We start from the raw sequence: 21,688 nt of genomic DNA, 5'->3' as shown, positions 1-21,688 counted from the left end.
AGTTCCTCTTCCCATATTTCCCCTGTTCAGATGATCAGAAGCCTCATAGGAAAAAAAAAAACACTGAGCTGTGTAAAGAAAATTCCAATGCCTCGCTCCTGCACCAAGACTGTTGTACATGCACAAGGTAGTAAGACTATGAGAAAGCTTCCTGCTGATTGGCTCAGATCCACATTCCTAATGGGGGTTTCTTATTCTTATGGAGCAGGAGAGAGGAGAGAGCTGCACAGACTCTGGCACAGGAATTACAGAGACCAGAAAGGAGACAAGAAATCCTGTTTCTTTTGATAGAGAAGTCTGTGCAGTGTTTCTGTGAGTGCTTATGGCTGTATTTACATAGACCTTTTTGATAAAGCTTACTTAGTTTTTAGCTTTCCTTCTCCTTTAAGGTAAATTACAAAAGATCAATTTTACATAAAATCTTATGATATGTGTTACCTTTAAAACTGTAATGCTGTATTGACAATAAAGGAAAAGTCAGTAGCCAGAGGCCCCAAAGTATTGATGATTGGAATCTTGTGGGGAGGTCAGTCTGAAGGCCAAATAGCATGACATTTGGGGATGAATACTTATTCTTGGACATCCTTGAACTGCACTCTGACAGTTACAACCATGTTCAATTATATTGTATTCTTGTTATGAGTTAAGCTTTCTCAATATTAGGAAAGAATTAGGAAACATAAGCTCAGATAAACATTTTTGCACATTGGCAGAAGCAGAACTAAACAGGGCAAAACACAAATGCTACAGTGTGCCACACGCCACTTACTTTTACTTACCCCACATATGCCCTGTAACAACATGTCCCTGTAAATGTTTTCAAATAGTGACAGCTATAATTTGTCCTTGAGTCTGGGTTGTAGAGATTTGTTTTATAAAAAGCAGACAAATGTGTTTCCAGTTCTGGAATAAATGGGATGTTTTATGAGAAGGGTTGGGTCCGTTGGCTGTGTTCTAAGTCTTCTGAATTCTTTTGTCTGTATATGAGATGTGTTATGCAGACCAGAAGATGCCCTTCCCCATTACTGTTTAACCTTTCGGCACCCTTCAGGTCAGTCTGGATCTGGGGTGTGAATAGCAGGTTTGGGGCAATTCATGTTCAATAATGCACCTTGGCGTTTTGCTTGATCCAAGTAGTTAGATCCAAATCCAAATATATACAGGTCCTTTTCAAAAAATTAGCATATTGTGATAAAGTTCATTATTTTCTGTAATGTACTGATAAACATTAGACTTTCATATATTTTAGATTCATTACACACAACTGAAGTAGTTCAAGCCTTTTCTTGTTTTAATATTGATGATTGTGGCATACAGCTCATGAAAACCCAAAATTCCTATCTCAAAAAATTAGCATATTTCATCCGACCAATAAAAGAAAAGTGTTTTTAATACAAAAAAAGTCAACCTTCAAATAATTATGTTCAGTTATGCACTCAATACTTGGTCGGGAATCCTTTTGCAGAAATGACTGCTTCAATGTGGCGTGGCATGGAGGCAATCAGCCTGTGGCACTGCTCAGGTGTTATGGAGGCCCAGGATGCTTCAATAGCGGCCTTAAGCTCATCCAGAGTGTTGGGTCTTGTGTCTCTCAACTTTCTCTTCACAATATCCCACAGATTCTCTATGGGGTTCAGGTCAGGAGAGTTGGCAGGCCAATTGAGCACAGTAATACCATGGTCAGTAAACCATTTACCAGTGGTTTTGGCACTGTGAGCAGGTGCCAGGTCGTGCTGAAAAATGAAATCTTCATCTCCATAAAGCTTTTCAGCAGATGGAAGCATGAAGTGCTCCAAAATCTCCTGATAGCTAGCTGCATTGACCCTGCCCTTGATAAAACACAGTGGCCCAACACCAGCAGCTGACATGGCACCCCAGACCATCACTGACTGTGGGTACTTGACACTGGACTTCAGGCATTTTGGCATTTCCCTCTCCCCAGTCTTCCTCCAGACTCTGGCACCTTGATTTCCGAATGACATACTTTGGACCACTGAGCAACAGTCCAGTGCTGCTTCTCTGTAGCCCAGGTCAGGCGCTTCTGCCGCTGTTTCTGGTTCAAAAGTGGCTTGACCTGGGGAATGCAGCACCTGTAGCCCATTTCCTGCACATGCCTGTACACGGTGGCTCTGGATGTTTCTACTCCAGACTCAGTCCACTGCTTCCGCAGGTCCCCCAAGGTCAGGAATCGGTCCTTCTCCACAATCTTCCTCAGGGCCCAGTCACCTCTTCTCGTTGTGCAGCGTTTTCTGCCACACTTTTTCCTTCCCACAGACTTCCCACTGAGGTGCCTTGATACAGCACTCTGGGAACAGCCTATTCGTTCAGAAATTTCTTTCTGTGGCTTACCCTCTTGCTTGAGGGTGTCAATGATGGCCTTCTGGGCAGCAGTCAGGTCGGCAGTCTTACCCATGATTGCGGTTTTGAGTAATGAACCAGGCTGGGAGTTTTTAAAAGCCTCAGGAATCTTTTGCAGGTTTTTAGGGCTCTGGTACACGGGGAGATTAGTCGCCCGCGGCAAAACTCCCTGCTCGCGGGCGACTAATCTCCCCGAGTTGCCTTCCCTCTGCCATCCCACCGGCGAACATGTAAGTCGCCGGCGGGATGGCAGACGCGGCGGGGCGATTTCGGGAAATCGCCGAAAAAGCCTCGCGAGTCTTTTTCGGCGATTTGCGCGAAATCGCGCTGCCGCGTCTGCCATCCCGCCGGCGACTTACATGTTCGCCGGTGGGATGGCAGAGGGAAGGCAACTCGGGGAGATTAGTCGCCCGCGAGCAGGGAGTTTTGCCGCGGGCGACTAATCTCCCCGTGTACCAGAGCCCTTAGAGTTAATTTGTTGATTCAGATGATTAGGTTAATAGCTCGTTTAGAGAACCTTTTCATGATATGCTAATTTTTTGAGATAGGAATTTTGGGTTTTCATGAGCTGTATGCCACAATCATCAATATTAAAACAAGAAAAGGCTTGAACTACTTCAGTTGTGTGTAATGAATCTAAAATATATGAAAGTCTAATGTTTATCAGTACATTACAGAAAATAATGAACTTTATCACAATATGCTAATTTTTTGAAAAGGACCTGTATATATAAGTACAAAGTGCAGCATTCTCAGGTCTCTTTTAATGAAAAACAACAAATTTTTGTCTTGGGTCCAAAGGGAGCAGAAATAATGTTGAAGAAAAACCTTTGTTTTTCATTAAAAAAATCTGAGAGTGCTGGACTTTGTACTACTATTGGTACTTATCCTATTGAGATGTATATATGTATTATAAACATATTTCAAGCTGAAATACATTATTTGTGGCTAAGAGGACTGAGCCTGAGAGGTTTGCACACAAACTGATGACTGTAAAAATGAAAAATGATAGTATAGTAATGGTATTGATAGATAAGAAGCAAACTATTCATTTCATCAAACTATTTAATTTTATTTGCAATACCTAATATTTTACTATTTCTAGACCACCCCTTTAAGTTTCTGCAGTGTAAGGGTTGAGAGCCTGACATTCCTGCCGCAAGCATGTGTTTTCTAGTTTTGACAGCTTTTTGTGACTGAGCGCAAATGAAACTGAGATCCAATTCAAATCCATCTTGCTGGAAAAAGTACAAACAGTCAAAGGAAATGGCTTCTGGTATCTGTGACTCTCACAGCATCCTGCCATGATTGGGTTTTCTTGTCATATTGTTGTCCCTGTACAAAGACAAATGATAAACATGGAAGGCACCTCAGCATGACTGATTTAAAGACAGATGTTTGGTATAGCAATTCCTAACCCATGGCCGTATGACAGCTACAGCCAGCTATGCGCATCCTGTTCCTTTTGCTTTTTATGCCCTGTATAGGTTGTTCCCATATGGATCCCTGCTAAGCAAGGCTGATATGTAACAAAGCTAAGGGACACCGTTATAAAATAACAATTTTTGTTATTGGGGTGGTTTATGACTAGGTCATTCATAAGAAACAGAACAATTTTCTACTTCAAACCCCCACAGTGCTAGGTACAGTGTGCCACCCCCATGTGCTATTACGTTCTCATGTTTTTCTTCTGTAAACATAATAACATTTGGACTCCCATGTATTAGAGGAACTACTTTACTCTTCTAGCTGGCAAGATCTTGTCCTTCCATACATTCTTCTCTTCCTGCTTGAGGGCAATGATACATGATGCTTTGTTGCCATCTTGAAATCATGGGCAAAAAAATACCCATAAATGTCCCTTCCATTGCTATAAATAAAGGTCACTACGAGCATTTCAGTATGTCTGCAGTCTCTCAGACTGATGGAAGCATGTAATTCCTGCACAAAAGTCTTTGATTGGCAATGCCACTTGTAGCCCTTGTGCCACTAACCTTGCAACTCCACAGACTAAAAAGTAGTTACAAAATGTACTCCTTTATGACAAGTTGTGTTAAAAGAGTATCTAAAACAGTAGCATCACCCCCAGAGTCTGCAAACCAGTGCTGTCGCAAAAAACCTGGTTGTCATATTGCCATAACCATTCTAAATTGATCAGTGATCAGCAAGAGTGAAGTCCTCTGTAGCAGTTGTCAGGCAAGTTACACTTTATAGAAGCCATTGTTAATGCAAAAGTTGTATGTATTAGAAACTATTAAAACAGATCTGCTTTGAGTCGTGTAAGTACAGTAAGCCTAAGGCCTACAGGTTAAGCCTAAGGCAAGAGACAGGTGCAGATTAGTAGTTGTAAATGTTGTCAGGTTATCTGAGACTAGGAATAATGAGCCTAGTCTATCTTGGAAGAAATATAATAGCAGCAATATTTGCTGTCATTATTGTAATGACATTGCTGCCCCCTGGTGGCCATGATATGTAAATGTTCATGTCAGATTGGTATATCCTGCTAAGGAGGCAGAGTTTGTTTTTTCCATTTATAAATAAAATTTGCCTTCTCTTATTTTGTTTTTCATTGTTCAGGAAATTCTATAATCATCTGAAATTATATATCTACATATTTTCATTTATTCTGATTGCTCTGATATGGTTGTATCTTTTTAGTCACCAACAAGAGAAGCCTAAACCCATTGATGACCGTATACACACTATTAACTACACCCTTAATGCAATTTTTTTTCTCCTTTTGTATACCATAGTGCCGTGGTATAATGTATGTGACTGGCAGGCTTGGGAGTGGGGGCTATCAATGATTAGTTTTTTTTTTTACATTATTCAGGTTGGTGAAGATGTCCCAGATGCGAGGAAGTGTGCCTGTGCCAGCCATGTAGCTCAAATTGCAGACTTTTTCCAGGTGAGTCCTTTCCCTGCAACTCTGAGAGTCTATTGGAAGGGGGTGCCAGCACAGTGATAAGCAGAGAAAATGGTTTTCTTCAAGAGCTTCATAGTTATTGGAACTGTATTAGTGACTATATATAAAGTAGAAATGCTTTGTAGTGATTACTTTCTAATTACTTTGTAAGAAACCGCAGGGATGGTAATGAACCTGCTGAACCGTAGTGGGCAACAAAACAAACTTCACTTGTACCAGGTTTTTTATTCTTTGTTTAGAAATTAATTCTCTTTCTATATTGAAAGTATTGTTCTGGTTTGTGGCCACCTTAACCTCTGTCTGTGCTTGTTGGGCAGGGCGTGGATGTAATCGTAAATGCCAGCAATGTCGATGACATAGACCCTATGGCTATAGGCCAGCGTCTATCCAATGGCTCTGGGCGCTTGTCTAGCCCCGTCCTTCAGCGGCTGCAGATCAAAGACGAAGGACAAGCTGATCCTGTGGTAAGCAAAGTGCATGGTACTTGGCTTGGACTGTATCACCAAAGGGAGTCTCTCTTACACATTTCACCTTCTTGCAGGGAACCAATTACCAGAAGACAAATGCAGCCGTGGAAATGAAACGAATCAATAGGGAACAGTTTTGGGAGCAGGCAAAGGTAACCAAACCATTCTTCTGATTGCCATTGATAGCATTGTATCTATTTCCATTATTCTTATTATCCCTATTTGTTTAGCAGGGTATTAAATAGGATTTAAGCCCTGTCAAACATTTTACATAGTCTGGTCCATTCAGGAGCCCATGGTTAAGTGGTCTGGGGCATCTGAGAAAATTGCTTTGATGACTGGGAAATGTTTGGAATTTGTAAACTGGAGGGCTACATTGCCTAAAATGCCAGCATCTGTGATTTGGGAAATAATTACACCAGTGTGACATAGGAAAAATCCCATAAACCGTAATGGAAAGTAAATGGAATCATTTTGCTATGTGCCATTGCTGGTAATACTCTTAAATTAACTCAGTGAATATTCTGGAGTGTGCGGTCTATATTTCTTTTAATTGTGGTAATTAATTGCTGATTTAGTAATTTGGGAGCTGCCAATATTATATGTAGTATAGTTTTATATACATTGTCTTATTATCTAACTGCAGGAATTGGCAGTGGGCCTGATGGGTTATTTCTAATTGTGCAGAATGTTATTTACTTATCAGCCCTTATTATATCCTGGCCTTTGTTATATTACCTTCTCTTTCATTGTTATGCAGCCAGATTCTCACAGTCTTTCTATATCCCTTTACCCCACTTGCATTTTCCCATCATTTGCCTTTGCATTGCTAGAAAGAGGAAGAGGAGCGGAAGGAGGAGGAGAGACAGAAGGCCTTGGAAGAAAGGCTTCGTTTTGAGCAGGAACGCATGGAACAGGAGCGCAAAGAGCAGGAGGAAAGAGAGAAGCGTTACCAGGAGAGAGAACAGCAGATAGAGGAACACAGGTACTTTTATCTGTGCTGTTATCTTAATTTTCTGTGATCTGCAGAACTCAACATAGCAATTTTTAGGTTCATACGGCTGCAGTTTGATACAGTTTACAGTTAAGACATACAGAAATAGCAGTGTTACAAGTGTGATTGTGTATTTATGAATTTGACAAATATTCTAGATTCTGTAAAAATTACAACTTTCCACAGGTCTGTATAGTACTATCCCAGTATTAGTAATTACTATGCCTTGATAACTGACCGCATGTGGATTTTCCTTATGCATGAGCAGAAGCCATTTTAGCCTCCACCCTGTTTTCTACCCACACAAATCACATAAAAATGACTTCTCTATACCAAGAGACAACTTTGCCATGGCTCAGAAATGTTATGCAGTGCCCCCTCTATCCATTGCAAGCCTGCTACCTTATGAAGCCAAGACACCTCACTGGTCAATGCTGCAGTGGACTTTTAGTCAATGCCACTCCTCTGATACTGGTAACACTGAGGTCTTATGAACTTCCTGCACAGTGTTACGTGCAGCACTGTTAACCTGCAGGCCCTAATCTAAAATGACAGAATTAGATTGCTGTAATAGGAAGAAATTTAAAAAATTGCCTTCCCACAACTGTAGTGGCCTTGATATGTATCTCTAAGCATACTGGGATTGGATAGCATGGAGCCTCCATGCTACCTGTTGACACATGTAAGCCCTCTCCATACACCAGCATAAAGTACATCCTAATAAGAGAATGTGACAGTGTTACTCCTGTTAGAAGATTTAAGCCATTAGCCATTGCAATAGAGTTTTGTGGCCTGAAGCCTTTTTCTTTTATGTGGTCACACATCTCCATGGTGTCATCTATTTTTGACAATAGGTGCGTTATCCTTATCTATATGCTACTCTGTAGCATCAGAGTGTGATATTTCAGTTATGTGCAGTATGTAACCGGTATGTTTTGTAAAAATACAGATATGTGTCACCCATGTGTTATTAACTTTAGATGAGAAACACTATTTTCCTCCAATTGTGTTGCATTCTGTGTGCAAGGATGCGTGCGTAGGTGTGGGATGTAAACAGTGGATTCCATGTTCAATCAAATTGCTGTCTTGCTGTGTGCCACAGTTTCTGCCGAGATCCCTGAAGTGATTATATGTGTCTTATTTGTTGGCAGAAAGAAGCTGCAAGATGAAGAGGAAGAGGAGGCAAAAAAAAGGCAGAGCAACTCCATATTTGTGAGTGAATCTCTGGGGGCTTGATTGTTTTTCACCTCTTTTTTTTCCTCCCAGCAGTGCTTTATTATTGCTAATAGAACTGTTTGTTTATACCTTGCCAGATGGATCAGAGAGAAGATGAAGAGGCTACAGAACTAAAGAGGACAGAGAGTGAAGTGGAGGTGAGCAATGCCAGGTGTAGAGGGGTTTGCACACTGCACAGCCTTTATAAACTCCAAAGGCTTTTGGATATTCCTTGCTCAGGAACAGTGCTGTGAGCTGGACAATGTATTCTCTGTGTATTTAAAGGTTTCTTTCACCCAAACAACTTTCTAATACACTTTAATTGAAGATTTTCATAGGATTAAAGTTATTTGTAAAATGAATTGCTATTAAAATCATTATTTGTCTGGCTTTATCCTATGCACTTTTAGCTCTGACTTCTAAAACAACAAAGCAGCCAATTAGCAGATCCGGGAAAGAACTAAATTCTCCTAAATTATTCAATGTACAGAGCCAGAGATACTGCTTTTAGCATTTTTTAAAATGATTTTCCTGGTATTTATATAGGGCCCACACATTTCTGCAGTGCTTTAGAGAGATTATATATCATTCATTTTAGACATTGCTCCATTGGAGCGTACAGTCAAAGGTCTCTTTCCATTTACATGTACTATAGTTAGTTTAATCAGTAGGAAATTAACCTGCCTGTATGTTTTGGAGTGTGGGAGGAAACTCATGTAGACGCAGGAAGAACATACGGTACTAACTCCTTGCAGATAGTACCCTAGCTGGAATTGAACTCGGGACCTCAGCGCTGCAAGGCAGAAGAGCTACCCAATGAGCTGTGATTTAATGTTTGATTTACATTTACAAATAAACCAATATTTTTTGTAATTAATGGATATTGGAAAATGTATTACATTTTACGTTTTTTCATTGTGCAAAAAAATTTGGGTGAAAATCCCCTTTATTCATAATCTAGGGAATGTATTTGCACTAACCTACATACACAGTGGATACACAGAAAAGCAAAGAGACTAGCAGGGATTGCTTATAAAGCATATTTTAACAGTAGATGTATCATTCTCCTTAATGTTGTTCCTAATGGCAGGAAGCTGCAGCCATCATTGCCCAGCGCACAGAAAATCCACGGGAATTCTTCAAACAGCAGGAAAGGGCTTATTCAGAGTGCGGCTACACATTGCAGACACCTCGAACAGGTGACTGGGACCAGATGGACTTGATGGGGTCCCCTACCGGTACTGATGGATTATCAATTTTATGATTGGTGCAGCTTTGGCTCTTTGGCCTTGTAAATGTGTATGGTAGAATCTCAACAACAAAAATCAAGGCTTGGAAAATGTATAACCATTACTATTTTTAAGCAACTGGGGCAGTATGTGCTTATATATCCCAACATTTTTTAATATGAACAAATTTAATAGGTCTTTTGCACATTTTTTTTCCAATTAGAAAATATTAACAGACCCTTCATTTGTTTTTGCACTTTCTAATCCCCACATCCCTTTCCCTGCCACTGACTTACATTAAGTTGATCTTTGTATAATCAACCCCTGTCTTGCCCCCTTTGTAATGCCTGTATATGGCTTAAGCTGGCCATACACGTGGCGATCCGACGATGTTTCGTACGACCATCGGTCGCACGAAACATCGTCAGATCCGCCACACACCATTCAGGGCTGAATCGGCAGGTAAGGAGGTAGAAACAATAGGATTTCTACCTCCTTCTGCCGATTCAGCTCTGAAGGGAGAATTTTGGTCAGGCGCCTTCTATGGCGCCCGATCAAAATTTTCTAACCTGGCCGATCGACGAGCCGACCGATTTCAGCAGCTTCCTGCGACATCGGTCGGCTCGCTGACATACCATACACGCACCGATTATCGTACGAAACGAGGTTTCGTACGATAATATCGGTGCGTGTATGGCCACCTTTACTAGTAAGCAGAAGTTCACTGTTGGGGGTTTATCTGTGAACCGGTAATCCCATTAACTACCTTCTCCTCCAATTGCTCTTAAGAACCAAAAAGTTGGAAACTGAAAATAGTAAAAGACAGGTGCAATGGTCATTAGTCACATAATAGTCATGGTAGTGATTGACTCTTCATCCAAGAATATGTACTACATTGAATTCTTTGGTGTCAGTCTGAACACAAGAGCTGAGAAGAGCCAGTTCAAAATTAAAAGATCATGTCATGTGTTCCTTATATTTAATAAACACTGTACTTTGCTTTAAATTAACTTTAAGTTATAAACATGAAATATACATTCTGAACAGTAGCTGATTACTTTCAGGCATTTAGCCTATTTCTGACTCATATTGTCCCTGAGGTTGCCCCATATCTAAGGAGTGGCAGTCCCATACATGAGTTATTTACTGCATTGCTTTAGCTCGCTAGTGATCTGCTAGGATACTCTCTAGTCAACACTGAAGGTTGTACCCCGCAAGCATTATATGCGTATCACTGAAGAGCCAATTTTATTGCAATGAGTGTGTGAGAGTGTGTCTAGGGGCTTTCCTACATACACAACCCCAGCTATTCCAATCCTGTGAAAAACATAATTTGTTTAGCTTGCTCCTCACTGGCATACACTTTATCAGATGCATCTGCCATATTTCCACAGCCTTAATAAGCCAGCTTTTACTGTCACTGAATTTTAAAAGCCATGATTAGTTCTCTATTATTGTCTTCTGTTTTATGGCTTAGTTATTTTTTTCATTTCTTCTCTATAGCAGTCAGAAGCTCCTCTGAAGCTGGACCTCCTTGCTCACCTCTACCAGAACCAGAACGTCGTAGTAGCCTGGGTGAAGAGTGGACCAAGACTCTGAGGTCTGAGCAGCCACTGGAGGATAGTGCTTGGACCCCTCAGGGACTCACAGAAGATGTGTTCATGGAGACAAAAGAGGAAGATGTGGGATTTCCAGAGGCTCCTCAGTTAACAGGGAATGAAGAGGAAGCTGTTATGGATCTCGGAGAGGTAGACCTGATGTCAGATGCTCATCCTCCCCCAGCACAAGAGGCCACTAATCTACTGGATCTCTGGCAAAATGACGAGCCTCAGGACTCTACTTGGTCTGACAGGAATTTGATAACCTCTCAAGAGGAGGTCAGTGTAGAGAAAAAGACCTTTGTGGAAACAGAGACATGTCCTTCTGTTCCCGAGGATAACCTCCTAAACTTTGAGGAGCTACCACAACCACCTGCGACCTTCTGCGACATGGAGGCTGAGGAAGATCCACAGAGCATCATCCATATTGAGGGTCCACACCAGATGACTCTAAGTTACCAACATGCACTGCAGGAAGCCTCCTGCCATCAGCCAGAGCTGACAGACTCTCTTCTCACCAACGGGGAGACGTCACAGAGAGAAGGAACACAGGTGACCTCCAGTGTGACAAAAGACACAGTGCGTGATTCATATTAGATACATTGCTTTTATTAAGTACTTTTCAGTGTAATCTGCATTTGTGGAGTCCCAGAGGTAGTGTGGGAGGCATTTTCAAAGAAGCAGAGTGGGCGCATAATCAGCCACAGGATACTATATCTTATAATTATATAATAATGTATCATTTCAACAGGAAGTACTTTTCATTGGAAAAATATATTTAGAAAGGGAAGAAGTTTTTCCATGGTAAAAAAATCCCCTTAACTACATGGTACATTTAAGGCCGACTTTCTCATTATTTTCTAAAAGTGCTATTTTGCTTTATTTAATATCTTCATGTAATTATGTGCTTAGAATTGACAGTCAAAGAGAACAGTGTCACATATACATCAAGTTCAAGCATTTGTTTAAAAAAACTCTACCCTAGCTTCTAGAAGGGGGTCTTGCCATGAATCAGAAATGGCAGTTGAACCAGTCGCTCAATCAACAGTATAAGTATTATTGGCAGCAGTCTTGTAATTTTTTACTTTCTGAAAGACACACAATATTTCTTGCTAAAAGACTGATGTAAAGTTTGTACCAAACCTGAACTCCATAACAAGCATTTATGACATTACAATTACTTTTTTAAGCAGATTAAGAACAAGGAAAGGAAAAATCACTGGTGGTGCCAAGTTATTAGGCTGTGACTCCCAACTGCTTCCCTGTTATCCCAGGCTGGAGCTGCTCTTCTTCAAAAGGCACACCAGCCTGTGGTACTGCTTAAGCAGCACAGTGAAGCAATTTTGTTCTTCTTCCCTGGTCACCCACCTTAGTAGGCAGATGTGCAGTACAGAACTTTTCCTGAGATTTCTGTACTGCGCATTCTCTCTACAGAATCATCATAGAGGCACCTGAAAGAAAAAAGAAAATGGTTTCAAGGAGCCCCACAAACATAACTCTGTGTGCATTATTGAAGAAAAGGGGCACCAGCCTTGGCTTACAAGTGACTATAATCACTGGGGGAGCCTAACAGCTTGTCAACCCCCCCCCCCCCAAGGATTTTAACCTTTCCTTCTCCTTTAACATGAAGTATCATGTTTACACACAGTGCAGTACTAGTAAATATCACTTCTGTTATTTTTCTGTCTCAGAAGTGTTACACTTTGGAGCAAAGGCATAGTGTTGATTTCAGGGGGCCCCATGTATTATTTGGCCTAATACAGAGGCCAAATTGCTTAAATCACCTTCCATAAGAAAGAACGTAATATATGTATTCAAATTTGTTAAGCTAACAATGCAGCTGTATTTGTTTGCTGGCGCTTATCACCTAACAAATACTTGGACAAATGCTTCTGGGAAATCCTCCTAAGTGCCATTTGCAAGACCAACATGTACTGGTGGTTCATCTTTAAGTTAAATTTTAGTATGCGACAGAATGGCTAATTCTCTTCAATTGATCTTATTTTTTATATTTTATTGTTTTTGAATTATTATTACTTCTGACTCACTTTCGCTAATGGAGGTCACTGACCCCAGTAGCCAATAAACTATTCCACTGGGGGAGGGCTACAATTTTATTGTTATTGTTACTTTTTATTATTTATCTTTCTATTTAGTCCCTCCTCTATTCATGTCCCTGTCTCTCATTCAAACCACTGCCTGGTTGCTAGATTAAATTGGATCCTGGCAACCATATAGCTGCTGAAATTCCAAACTGGAGAGTTGGTAACAAAAAGCTAAATAATTTAAAAAAGGCAAATATGAAGACCAGTAGCAAATTGTTTCAGAATAGCACTCTTTATATTATACTAACAGTTGATTTAAATGTGAACAACCCCTTTTTAATCGTTTTATATACTACTTTACAGTTCTCATTGTGTAACAAAAAAAAACAAAACCTTTGTGCACAAGACTCAATTAGTGCCAGCTTTCTATAAATGTAGCCTTTTTGTATTATTCTTCTCCCATGCAGCTGTTAGAGTCCCTGAGTAGCAGCCATCTCTGTCACAGAGTAGAGTATGAGCAGAGTAGAGCATTTTAATAAAGTACAACTACCACAAAGATTGTAGTGGCCTTCCATACTGACTGACAACCTTGTAGCCAATGGAGTCCATTTCTTCCTTGGTTCTTGTCGCTCTACTTGCTTTATCTGAAAATGCCTCACACTTCTTTGACCTATAGAGGAAAATATCAATAGAAATGATCTCTTGGTGTTTATTGTACTGTGATGGCAATGCCATACAGGGCTGTTTTGGGCCCATAGACTTGCATTGAAACCTGAGAATGCTTTTGCTAGCTGTCTGTGCAATTCTGTCAGCTTCGGCATGATATTTTTGGGCTACTTAATAAGACGGGTAAGGTATAAATCAGGCAACCAATTGGGATTTATACTGTTAACCTAATGTGATATATTTTTAATAGCCTGGATGTAGGAGGTACCTACATTGATTTCCATCAGAATATGTGCACAAAGAAGCATGATTTCAACCTTTTAAAGGAAATGGCCATTTGTGGGGATCTATAACAGTCCATAGGCTTTTACATAGTACAAGTACAAGTAATTCCAAGCTAATTTCCAGTATACATATAGTTACAGTCTTCAAAATTCAAGAAGCTGAAACATGCTGCAGAAACTAGTCACTTCCTTATCTAGCGTGAAGGTCCACCCCCATTATGATACTGAGCCTTCCTTCTCTTTTGAATGGGAAGTCGGTCTGCTGTACAAAGAGGTGTCTACTGTACATGTCTGATCGATTTCCATTGGAGCAGGAGGCAACAAGCATGAGCAGTAGACAGCTCTTTGCCCAACATCCTTTTCAAAGAAGATGATGGTGAAGCTTCATGCTAGCTAAGGAAGTAACTGGTTTCTGCAGCATGTTCAGCTTCTACCTTAGAAAGGACACCAGACCAGACTCAGTGTAGGAAGGGAGGTATGTCATTTTGGAGGCTGTTTAGAGGAAATATTAGGGATCATAAATTAAAAGGTTTACTTAAGTTACTTTAAATGATATTACAAATGAAAGTTGTTTCTGTCTGTATTTGCTATTGCTTTCTCAGTTTCCAGACTCAGAATTAGAAATTGGCTCCCACAATGCCTTGCACACTTCTGTTATTCTCCTTCTCAGGTCTTTTACCAATAGATCATGCAAGGTATTATATTAGCTGGAGAGGAGCTGACTAACAATACATGGTTGCATTGTAAGACAACTAAAGACAAACATAAGTTGCTTTCAGTCTCAATTACATTTACAAATAACTTTTTAATCATTAAAATCAACTTAAAGGGGTGGTATACCCCTCATTCAACATGAGCTTAATGGACAGGGCCAAACATACTGTTTGCTTATTGTTTTAACAGCAAAATCTGTGATTTTTGGTACTTCTCAAGCAAACGAGTGCAAACAGGGAGATAGAAGCTACTCCATGATTGGTCCTTGCGAGGTAGATAATTTAATTACCATTATACAACTCTGCCCTTCACCTTTTCTTGTGACTGTTTTGTTAACAGCTGTACAGTATGCATGGGGATTATCTGTGCTCTAGTAATCTTATTATCTCTTATTATCTCGCAAACACCAAACATGTAGTAGCTTAATTTTCCCTGTTTGCCTTGTTTAGTGTGAAACCATAGATTTTTTGTGATTAAAACAATAGACAAGCCCTCTTATTTATGATGCATATATCCCTAAACAAAAACTGGATGCATTAGAACAGATCTGTTAATGTAACCAGATGGCCAAACAGGCATATGCCCAAATTATCCAGGTAACCCATAGTCTGTATTGGCACGTATGTTCAGTCACTGGCTGCATGTATTTACTAGGGTATCTGATCCATATTTTCACAATACTAAGTAAATTCTGATATAAAGTTGTCCTAAGCTTTAGGTTGCAGTTGTAATAAAAAATCCGTTTTAAAGGGGTGATGCACGCAGAGAGAGTTGTACATCTATTTATTCATTGTCTGAGCTCCTTGCCTTATTACTAAGGTAGAATGCCATCCAACCTATATATTAATAGAAAATCCATAAGAAAAACTAAAGCTTGCCATACACAGGCTGAGTCGGCAGCTTATTGGCCCAAGTTTTGAGCCCTCCAACAGGCCTGTGTAACCGATTGGTGGTGAATACTCTGCTTGTTTGCTGCACTAGCTATTTCTGTTAAAGGAACAGTAACACCAAAAAATGAAAGTGTATAAAAATAATTAATATATTATATACTATTGCTCTGCACTGGTAAAAGTTGTGTGTTTGCTTCATAAACACTACTACAGTTTATATAAATACCCTGCTGTGTAGCCATGGGGGCAGCCATTTAAATTGAAAAAAGGACAAAAGGCACAGGTTACTAAGCAGATAACAGATAAGTAGCAGATTCCCATTGTATTCTACACAGTTTATCTGGTATCTTCTTATGTAACCTGTGCCTTTTCTCCTTTTTACAATTTAAATGGCTGCCCCCATGGCTACACAGCAGCTATTTCTATTAACTATAGTAGTCTTTCTGAAGCAAACACGCAACTTTTACCAGTGCAGGGCAACAGTACATTATATTTTAATTATTTTAAAACATTTTTATTTTTTAGTGTTACTGTTCCTTTAAGAAATAAGGAGGGCCCTGACCAGACCTAGGACTTTAAAGTAACAGTTCTGTGTAAAAATGAAACTGGCTAAAATAAAGACTGCGCAAAATAAAAAATGTTTTTGGTATACTTAGTTAGGCAAAAATGTAATTTTATAAAGGATGGAGTGAATGGATGTCTAGCATAATAGCCAGAACACTACTTCCTGCTTTACAGCTCTCTATGCTGTTAGCAGTTAGTGACTTGAAGGGGGGGCCATATGGGACATAACTGTTTGCTTTTAAATCTGACCTGTGTGCTCACAAACTAACTGAATAGTGTCCCATGTGGCCCCCCCTAAAATCACTAACTAACTAAGGTTAGAGAACTGAAAGCAGGAAGTAGTGTTCTGGCTATTATGTTAGACATGTGCTCACTCTAGCCTGTATAGATTACATTGTTGCCTAACTAACTATATTACAAATATTTTTTATTTTGTGCAGTCAATTTTACCCAGTTTCATTTTCCTTTAAAGAAAGGGCTTAAACCAAAGTATAAAAAGCACTGCAATAAGCTTAAAATGTGCATACTGGGGCTTCCTGAAATTTGTTACTTTCAAAATGAACAACAGAAGAGTTATCTTTTCAATACTTGCCTGATGTCTAGCAGTAACAATTCACTTCATATGACACAATTGAAATGACTGCTGCTTCTTGATTTCTAGGCAAGTGAAGGATATTTCAGCCAGTCACAAGATGAGGACTTTGCTCAGTCAGAAGATTTGTCTGCCAAAGCTCCACTTCCAGTCTTCTACAACAAGCCACCAGGTAATATTGCAAATATGACTTTCCTTTTAATCTTATAGGGTCAAATGGTGTATATTTTACAGTGTTTGAATGACTATAACACTGCCCAGAATGTCCCTAAATTTACCAAAATCATTAGGCTGGGGTCAAATGCTGCCAATCTGAAAAAGCACATCCTAAATAGCATGAATGTATGGTGCATAGGAAGGTATCTGCTACAGTGCTGGCTTTAGTAGAGGTAGTCTCCAAAACAAGCTATACTGTTAATTCATCTCTTTTGGGTGAATGCACTCCAGGCATCCAAACCATTCATAAAGACAGATAGGGGGTGTTCTTTTTTTTCCCATAAAAACGATCAGCACACCAGAGGTCACCCCTTTAGATAAGAGGAACAGAGCTTCCATTTGAAGCAGTGTAGGTGGTTTTTCACGGTGAGGGCAGTGAGGTTATGGAATGCCCTTCCTAGTGATGTGGTAATGGCAGACTCTGTTAATGCCCTTAAGAGGGGCCTGGATGAGTTCTTGAACAAGCAGAATATCCAAGGCTATTGTGATACTAATATCTACAGTTAGTATTACTGGTTGTATATATAGTTTATGTATGTGAGTGTATAGATTGGTAAGTATAGGTTTGTGTGTGCTGGGTTTACTTGGAAGGGTTGAATTTGATGGACTCTGGTCTTTTTTTAACACTATGTAACTATATCTTGCCATCCTTTGTAGTAATGTTCCCACTTTTGGTGTGCCTTTAAATGCACTTGAAGCAAATCACGTAAAGAAGTCCTTTTCCTATAGACAAAGCAATGAGACCCCTAATAAAAGTGGCTAGCAGTATGCAACTACTATGCAAGCTTATACACTGTACCCTCATTTTACACTATATTTATAACAGTAATGTTTTACAAAGGAACTGCACAGGAGGTGGTGATGATGCAAACTAGTTGAATAGTGCATATTGGGTGTGGGATGCTTGCAAGAGTTCCTGGTACTGGTAATAAATGGCAAGGTGACGTTACCCTGTTCCTTATTTTAAAAAATCTTATATTTTGTGTTTTTCAGAGATTGACATCACATGCTGGGACTCTGACCCTGTGATGGAAGAAGAGGAAGAGGAGGAGGAAGGAGGTGGCTTTGGTGAAAGTGCATAAGGAAGTTCTCCTTTTATAGACGTATTCCAAAACACGTGACAAAAGAGAAATATGTGACACAGCAGTGTAACAGCAAAGTATTGTAGTAATGGCTGAGGCCTGTGCCTTTGCCTGAGCCGTGCTAGTAAGACCCTGTCTTCCCTCCCCTTGCCTCTTGCAGTTGCCTGACATTTTTTAGGGTGTGGAGGCAAGGAGGGGGTATTTTTACTCCCCCCGCTTCCAGTTATTCTTTTCTATATAACCTAACGGGCCAGTTCTATTCACACTGGCTGCTATGTGCTGTTCTGTTTGACAGGATCTCTGATTGCATTTCCCCCTTCTAGGTTGAGCAGAACTCCTATGTTAGAGCTGGGAGACGTGCACTAGTGCCTGGATGGAATCAGTGTTATAACCGCTTGCATTTTTCCCTTTGTTTTTTTTCTTTTGAAACAAGCTTTTGCCAACTGCCTTTTCTTCTTAGATGAAAAAAAGCAGAGAGGTGTAATTTTTGTAGATCTGTGTAATATGTCCCCCGCATCTCTCTTTTTGTTTGTCTGTTCTAAAGAAAAAAAAAACAAAACAAAACTTAAGGCAATAAATATCCCAGTTACCCCTGCGTGATCCGACACAGCAGGGGCATGTATTCTCCATTGTAGCACTCCCCCCCCCCCCCCCCTTCATATTATTAATTTGCTTTATGCTTCTATTTATTCCCTGAATTTGGGGGTGACATGCCTTGTTATTGGATCACAAGCTCCTGGTGGCTGGCTTTAGGGAGAGAGGGAAGTTGTGTACAGACAGTTTTCTTCTGTTTCCCCCTCCCTGTGGCACCTGAAGACCTGCCCTTTTCTTAATTGCTACGAAAGCTTCCTTTCCTTTTTCATGTTTAGTAAAGTTCTGAAAGCACAACACTGTACAGACCGTGCTCGTGTGTTAATAAAGGAGTCTGGATCCAACCAACAAATGTCTCTGTCCCTTTTTACAAGAGTAAGCATTCGCTAGCACAATAGAATACCTACTTTTAGAATAAAGAACTATACTGACAACCCATAGATAGGTCTTGCTGGCCAGAAGTGTATGCTACATCGGTTAAATTCTGTTGAACTACAACCTCTAAAATCTCACTATTGAGGGAGTTGTAGTTTAACAATATCTACAGTGGTGTGAAAAACTATTTGCCCCCTTCCTGATTTCGTATTCTTTTGCATGTTTGTCACACTTAAATGTTTCTGCTCATCAAAAACCGTTAACTATTAGTCAAAGATAACATAATTGAACACAAAATGCAGTTTTTAAATGAAGGTTTACGTTATTAAGGGAGAAAAAAAACTCCAAATCTACATGGCCCTGTGTGAAAAAGTGATTGCCCCCCTTGTTAAAAAATAACTTAACTGTGGTTTATCAATTTCAATTTTCAATTTCAATATAAATTTCTGTAGTCACCCCCAGGCCTGATTACTGCCACACCTGTTTCAATCAAGAAATCACTTAAATAGGAGCTACCTGACACAGAGAAGTTGACCAAAAGCACCTCAAAAGCTAGACATCATGCCAAGATCCAAAGAAATTCAGGAACAAATGAGAACAAAAGTAATTGAGATCTATCAGTCTGGTAAAGGTTATAAAGCCATTTCTAAAGCTTTGGGACTCCAGCGAACCACAGTGAGAGCCATTATCCACAAATGGCAAAAACATGGAACAGTGGTGAACCTTCCCAGGAGTGGCCGGCCGACCAAAATTACCCCAAGAGCGCAGAGACAACTCATCCGAGAGGCCACAAAAGACCCCAGGACAACATCTAAAGAACTGCAGGCCTCACTTGCCTCAATTAAGGTCAGTGTTCACGACTCCACCATAAGAAAGAGACTGGGCAAAAACGGCCTGCATGGCAGATTTCCAAGGCGCAAACCACTTTAGAGCAAAAAGAACATTATGGCTCGTCTCAATTTTGCTAAAAAACATCTCAATGATTGCCAAGACTTTTGGGAAAATACCTTGTGGACCGATGAGACAAAAGTTGAACATTTTGGAAGGTGCGTGTCCCGTTACATCTGGCGTAAAAGTAACACAGCATTTCAGAAAAAGAACATCATACCAACAGCAAAATATGGTGGTGGTAGTGTGATGGTCTGGGGTTGTTTTGCTGCTTCAGGACCTGGAAGGCTTGCTGTGATAGATGGAACCATGAATTCTACTGTTCTACCAAAAAATCCTGAAGGAGAATGTCCGGCCATCTGTTCGTCAACTCAAGCTGAAGCGATCTTGGGTGCTGCAGCAGGACAATGACCCAAAACACACCAGCAAATCCACCTCTGAATGGCTGAAGAAAAACAAAATGAAGACTTTGGAGTGGCCTAGTCAAAGTCCTGACCTGAATCCTATTGAGATGTTGTGGCATGACCTTAAAAAGGCGGTTCATGCTAGAAAACCCTCAAATAAAGCTGAATTACAACAATTCTGCAAAGATGAGTGGGCCAAAATTCCTCCAGAGCGCTGTAAAAGACTCGTTGCAAGTTATCGCAAACGCTTGATTGCAGTTATTGCTGCTAAGGGTGGCCCAACCAGTTATTAGGTTCAGGGGGCAATTACTTTTTCACACAGGGCCATGTAGGTTTGGATTTTTTTTCTCCCTAAATAATAAAAACCCTCATTTAAAAACTGCATTTTGTGTTTACTTGTGTTATCTTTGACTAATAGTTAAATGTGTTTGATGATCAGAAACATTTTGTGTGACAAACATGCAAAAGAATAAGAAATCAGGAAGGGGACAAATAGTTTTTCACACCACTGTAAATGGCCATCAATTCTTATCACCAATCTAAGCAGTTATTGATTTTTACTGCAGAAAGTGCACTGGGTGTTATACAATGTATGTTAGTCACGGTCTGGTTTATATGTAAAAAATGTGAAAACATAGCAATATAAGTTAAAAAAAAAAGTCACATCTATCGAGTTTAACTGCTAGGAAGACATGAGATATTCTGAAGTTCTTGATTGGACACATAACTGTAGCTGAAAGATCCTTCTATTAGGCTAATGCCACATGGGGAAAATTCTCTGCCTGCAGATTAACTCAAACCAAGAATCTGCTCCACACTCCACAAGTTTTCGGTTGTGCCTGCATTAATAGCTTTTGCATTGGCACACACAGCCATTGAGTCAGCGCACACCGTGTAATTCAGAGTGAAACTGCATATGTGAGCAGTTTTGCACCAAATTCCAATGTTGTACCTACACCTTTGTCGACCCAGTAGCTCTGGGTGCAGGCTCAAAAGCTTTTGAGTGTAGGGGTGCATTATCACCCTGCATTTATCCAACCAGTCACTGTATTTTTGTATAGATGGAGCCAGTGCTATTGATGCATTTTTATGTAGCCTCACTTTTAACTGTCCAGGAGAACATTTGGGTTGATTTATTCTAATGGTCGGCATGGGTTTGCATTCAAACTTTCATCCCTTGATAAATACACTTCTAAAAATCCCATAGGAATAGAAAGTGGGTATTATATATTATTCTGCCATGAGCTCTAATATTACACTTTAATAAATCTTCCTCTTAGTGTGCTTTATGTCTCAGAGTACGAGTCTGGATCACAATGAACTTATCTTAATAGTTATTAATGAAATAGCCCAAGCAGGGTATATAGTAGCTATATAAAGATAAGGATTCAACATTCAGGCCAAAAGGGGTGTGTGCTTACAGATGGTGCATTTCAGAGCAATTAGCCACCTGCAGTAGCAGAGATCTTTTGCAGGTGACTAAATTGCTCTGTGGGAGATTAGCCTTAAGTGTACAGCTAAATGAGCAGATGTACAGGTTATGGGTAGACTCAAAATGCTGCCACAGGAGTGATTATCCATCTGCTCCTC

General features: G+C 40.1%; 1 protein-coding gene across 9 annotated transcripts in view; it reads left to right on the top strand.

Moving 5' to 3' along the window:
* Positions 1-18,779, top strand: part of dbn1 (drebrin 1) — a 57,156-nt gene extending 38,377 nt beyond the window's left edge. For 2 of the 9 annotated variants that reach the window (XM_031898012.1, XM_031898006.1), the window contains exons 4-13: positions 5,192-5,266; positions 5,602-5,748; positions 5,826-5,903; positions 6,585-6,736; positions 7,897-7,957; positions 8,035-8,118; positions 9,051-9,198; positions 10,693-11,366; positions 16,612-16,714; positions 17,752-18,779. In XM_031898012.1, coding sequence (XP_031753872.1) covers positions 5,192-5,266; positions 5,602-5,748; positions 5,826-5,903; positions 6,585-6,736; positions 7,897-7,957; positions 8,035-8,118; positions 9,051-9,198; positions 10,693-11,366; positions 16,612-16,714; positions 17,752-17,840 — 1,611 coding nt within the window. In that variant the 3' untranslated portion in view covers positions 17,841-18,779. 9 annotated transcript variants of the gene reach the window in all.
* The last annotated feature ends 2,909 nt before the right edge of the window (positions 18,780-21,688 follow it).

This window comes from Xenopus tropicalis, chromosome 3, assembly GCF_000004195.4.
Source record: "Xenopus tropicalis strain Nigerian chromosome 3, UCB_Xtro_10.0, whole genome shotgun sequence".
Lineage (NCBI taxonomy): Eukaryota > Metazoa > Chordata > Amphibia > Anura > Pipidae > Xenopus > Xenopus tropicalis.
Note: the sequence above shows the minus strand (reverse complement) of the source record. Positions and strands in the feature narration are given on the sequence as shown.